At 46.0% G+C, this 5,235-nt stretch overlaps 1 protein-coding gene across 5 annotated transcripts in view; it reads left to right on the top strand.

Annotated features, from left to right (window-relative positions):
* Nucleotides 1-5,235, top strand: part of CEP170B (centrosomal protein 170B) — an 86,980-nt gene that overhangs the window by 49,326 nt on the left and 32,419 nt on the right. For all 5 annotated transcript variants that reach the window (XM_019518482.1, XM_019518483.1, XM_019518479.1 and 2 more), the window contains exon 8: nucleotides 2,826-3,302. In XM_019518482.1, the coding sequence (XP_019374027.1) occupies nucleotides 2,826-3,302 (477 nt within the window). The remainder of the gene's footprint in view (nucleotides 1-2,825; nucleotides 3,303-5,235) is intronic.

Below are 5,235 nucleotides of genomic sequence, written 5' to 3'. Positions count from 1 at the left end.
ACATGGTGATAGCGAGCATAGCACAGCCAAGCCTATAAGCATGCTGCAGCAGGTTTTTTTCCCCCAAGGTGTAGTACCTTGCATTTTTCGATATTGAACATCATCAGGTTTATATCCGCCCACTTACTAAGCTTATCCAAGTCAGCCTGGATCACTAGCCTATCCTCAGGTGTGGAGGCTATGCCCCAAAGTTTAGTGTCGTGGGCAAACTTGGACAGTCCGCTTCTGACCCAATGTCCACATTGTTGATAAAGATGTTAAAGAGAATCGGTCCAAGGACAGAGTCTTGGGGGACATCACTGGTCACGGGACTCCATAATGATTTGCATCCATCGACTACTACTCTCTAGGTCCAACCTCGGAGCCAAATTCCCAGCCATCGGACTGCGATGTAGCCAAGGCCACCGTCTGCCAGTTTTTCCATGATGAGATCATGGGACACCAGATCAAAGGCTTTTTTAAAGTCCAGATATATGATGTCAATCTCTTCTCCCTTGTCTAGGTGATATGTCACCTGGTTATAGACGGAGATGAGATTGGTTAGTCAAGACCTACCCACAACAAACCCGTGCTGGCTGTCCCTCAGGATGTTGCCATCCGCCATCTTATCAAGAAGGGTCTCTTTGATAATTTTCTCCAGAATTTTACCGGGGATTGAGGTCAAGCTGACTGGCCTGTAATTCCCAGGATCTACTTTCCACCCTTTTTTGAAGATGGGTACCACATTGGCCTTCTTCCAGTCTTTGGGTACTTCACCTGAGCGCCATGAGTTTTCGAATATTTTTTCCAATGGTTGGTCTATGACACCTGCCAGCTCCTTGAGTACTCTAGGGTGTAGTCTGTCAGGACCAGCTGACTTGAAGATGTCCAGCCTCTCAAGGTGTTCCTTTACAAGGTCTACACCAATGCTGGGTATAGATACTCCCTCACCCTGGCCGTCCCGCGTCATGTTAGGTAGGGCAGTCCCTTTGGGCTTGTGAAAAACAGATGCAAAATACCCATTAAGCAGGCTGGCTTTTTCCTGGGTGTTGGTTGTCAGTTGTCCCATTTGGCTTGGCAGGGGTCCTGTGTTACCCTTGCTTTTCTTCTGACTCGCCACATATCTGAAAAAAGACTTTTTATTGTCCTTGATATGTATAGCTAGTTGGAGGTTGATTGCAGCCTTGGCTTTCCTGGTTTGCTCCCTGAAGGTCTGGACCAGTTCAGAATACTCCTCCTTAGTGGTGATTCCAGTCTTCCATCCTCTCTTTTTAGACAAAGGAGGTCCTCAAGTTCCCTGCTGAGCCAAGGGAGTCACTGTACCCTTTTGCTACCCTTCCTCCAAGATGGGATGGACAACCCTTGTGCGGTCAGGATCGCTCCCTTAAGGAGCAACCAGTCCTCTTGGACTCCTCTTCCTGACGAGTCATGGTCCCTTAGGGCCTCGACAATGAGCCTCCTGAGCTTGTCAAAGTCAGCTTTCCTAAAGTTGAGGACTTCTGCATTGCCCACTGACTTGCCAGCTTTGTGATGGATAGTAAAGGTGATCAGCTCGTGGTCACTATCACCCAGCTTTCCATTGATTTTTAGGTCACTGACTAGATCATCCCCTTTGGCCAGTACCAGGTCCAGCTTTGCTTTACCTCTTGTTGGCCCATAGACTTCTTGAATCAGGTAGAGCTTGTCCATGTATGTGAGGAAGCTTTGTGACCTATCAGATGTGGCTGAGTGCTCTTCCCATGAGATGTCCGGGTAGTTAAAGTCTCCCATGATAATCATGCACTGAGAGCGTGCAGCCTCAGCCAGTTTCCTGGTGAATTCCTGATCTAGCTCTTGTTTTTTGTTAGGTCTGTAGTAGACTCTTACATGATGTCCCCTGTGCCATGTTCCCCACGTGTTTTAACCCAGAGGGACTCCAGTTGTCCTCCCTGGGTGCCAGTGTCACTTTGCAGGGATGTGTAGCTTTCCTTGACAGAGAGAGCTACAATCCCACCCCTCTTATCTGCATGATCTCTCCTGTACAGGGTATAACCATCTATACCCATGGCCCAGTCATAGGTGGAGTCCCACCAGGTCTCTGTTATCCCTATGAGATTGTAGTCATTCTTGTTTAGCAGAAGGACCAGTTCCTCCTGTTTGTTCTAAGCTCCTGGCATTGGTGTACAGACACATAAGTGTCCCATTGGAAGCCCTAGGCTTCCTTGCACTCCCAGGTGGACACTGTTCCAGGGCTGGGATAGGTTTGGATTCCCTTGGGTGCCCTAACTTGCTGGTTATGCAATAGTTGCCTAGTGGGCTTGCATTGGCGGTTATCCACCTATCCCCTGGCGGGCTTAGTTTAAAGCCTGGTTGAGCAGGTCAGCCAGTCTGGCTGAGAAGAGCCCTCCTACCCTTGTAAGTCTCCAGCTTGGATGCAAAGTCACTTGAAGTTTGGCTGAAATGTCAGGGATGGAGGACCAACACAGACTTTGCCACCTTCCAAAGGTGCCTTTTTGACCAGTCTTGTGGTATGCAAACACCTCACAACACACAAATGGAATAAACCTGACAATGCCAGTCCTCCCCTCCAGAACATACCTGAAGCAAAACTGAAATTCCAAATCCAACCAAGACCCGAACACTTCATTGCATACTCAATTTTTTCCTTTGGGTAGATGAGAGAAAATAAATGGGATAGATAGTAGTGTCATTACTCAGTGCACAACTGGAAGATTCACAGATAAGTAATTACGCTGTTATTTGCAGCTGTGTAAAAAGAATCTGCCAGATGTCTTAACTAGGTATTTTGTTTAAAAATGTTTGAATTATCTAATGGTTTTTCTCTCAATTTGTTTTTGAATCTGTAGAAAGAACAAAGGAGATGCCCCAACATGAAGAAGAGCTCAACGGTAACATTAATGCTTATAGAGACTCCCAGGAACAGTCGGTATATGCATTCCGACGAGAACCCAGTTACTTTGAAATCCCCACTAAAGAATTCCAGCAGCTGGCCAAATCTCCTGAAACGCAGGTCCATGAGATCCCAACCAAGGACGTTGACTCAGTAGTTCCACCCGTTGTGCAAAGCCACGCCTCTTTTACCATTGAATTTGATGACGGTACTCCTGGTAAAATAAAGATAAAAGATCACGTTACTAAATTTTCACTTAGACAAAGAAGACCCTTTAGTAAGGAGCCTGCCCACACAGAGATGATCTCAGCGGAGAGCAAAGTGGCTGATTGGCTGGTACAGAATGATCCAAGTTTAATGAGAAGACAGTCTCCAGGAGATGACGTGTACAGTACGAAGAGTGATCTGCCCGTTCATGTGAGGACACTTAAAGGTGAGCTCTTGTTTTGCAAGCACACCAGGCTGTTGGCCAGCTTTCAGCTTAAGGAAAAGAAATATTGCTGTCCTTAAAAGAAAACTATATCAGTTTTTCCCAACCTTAAATTTATAAGGCAAGAAGCACTTTTTCATCACAGCTGATATCCCTCCACCTTGTACAGCACGTGTCCCTGATGCCACGTGTGATGCTGGCACTGAGATTCTCTAAATTGGTTCCTGCCCTGCTTTAATAATGGGGAATCGTCAAAAGCACTAATTGAAATCAAACATTTCGTTTTCACATACTTGCTGGTTGACATTCTCTTGAGCACTGCCCAGGTGCCTGTGCCAGTGATTTTAGATCTGTTAGCAGGATGTGCTGTCATTGACTGAGATTTGCTGATGAATCTCAAGTGCAGTGGGTGAGAATGCATGTGAGTGATTCTGCTGTATCTAATAGAGATTGCAGTTGGGACAGCCACCTGCTCTTCTGATTTTTCCATGTGGTGGTTTTCAGTGCTTTTGTTACTCCAGCCAAAAAGCATGTGAAGCTTGGGGAACGCTACTGAAATATTTTGATGTTTCACTATGCAGATAATGCCACTGTACCCTTTTCACTAAAAAATATGAGTTGTATTGGTAGTTGGCAGTATCTCTTTGTCTGCCTACATGTAGGTAAAGGGATGTCTCTCATGTGAATGTTCCAGTATTTGTGTGTTTGTGATGTCCAGACTGGATTACTATACAGGCAGTTCTCAGACTTATGACACAATTGGTTCCCGAAAACCACATCTTAAGTTGAAATGTAACTCAGAACTGATTTTCCCATAGGAAACAATGTTATAAATGCGAGAGAGGCTCCTGAACCAAGGCCCAATACCCTATTTTCACCAAAAACAACCCAGGATTTTGTACTCAGTCAATTATAGATGAGTAATATAGCTACATTAAAGTATTTATATTGTAAATAGCAATTGTATTGATTTGGAAGGACTTCTTTGAGGTGACTTTGCTGGACTTTTTGAAGGGTTAGTGACTGGAGTCTTCTCAGGAGTCTTGGCTGCAGGTTCTTCTGGAGTCTTGTCTGCTTTAAAGAAAGCGTCCAAGGAAGTTTGGACAGATGTTTTCCAGGGAGATGGGCGACGCAGTGAACTTGTTTGCTGGTGTGGCATCACGTCAGATCAAGTGGTGTAAAGTCAAAACTGACGTCAGAAAGTTGAAACCGGTGTCAATTTATAAATGTTGTAACTCAAAATGTTGTAAGTCAAGGACTGCCTGTACAGTGTGCCCTTATTGTGAGGCTGTCGTAGAAGACATCTTGGCTGGCTCCTCAAGTAGCAGTAGAGGCCCTTATAAAACATTTTACACCAGTCTTCTAAATTCTTACCGGTTGTTTCATTGCTTCCGGGAACAGTTCAATGTCCTGACCTTGAGTTGAAGGTAGGACAGGGTGGCACGAGCATTTGTAGGCAGCAACCTGCTTTGTCACATGCTATGGAAGAACTGTTAATTCTGTCCTGCTTTCTGCCTGTCGTCAGACTAACATGACTAACCATCTCTCTGAGCATTGGTTGTAAGTTCTATATGGGTTGGGTCCCAGCCACATGAGGAAAGGTGTCATCTCTTATGTGCAGGGTGCTGCACTTGGGCAGTAGTAACCAGCAGCACACTTATAAGATGGGAGACTCCCTTCTTGAGAGCAGGGAGGCAGAAAGGGATCTTGGAGTCATTATTGACTCCAGGATGAACATGGGCCGACAATACGAGGTCACGGTTGGCAGGGCTAACCGGATCTTGTCGTGCATCCACAGATGCATCTCTAGCAGGGACAAGGAGGTGATCCGCCCCCTCTATGCAGCACTGGTCAGGCTGCAGCTGCAGCACTGCGTCCAGTTCTGGGCGCCGCACTTTACGAGGGATGCAGACAGCATCGAGAGGGTCCAGAGGAG

Source organism: Gavialis gangeticus, unplaced genomic scaffold (genome assembly GCF_001723915.1).
Source record: "Gavialis gangeticus isolate Ggan-Ray unplaced genomic scaffold, GavGan_comp1, whole genome shotgun sequence".
In the NCBI taxonomy this organism is placed as follows: Eukaryota; Metazoa; Chordata; order Crocodylia; family Gavialidae; genus Gavialis; species Gavialis gangeticus.
This window is presented reverse-complemented; position numbering and strand designations above follow the sequence as displayed.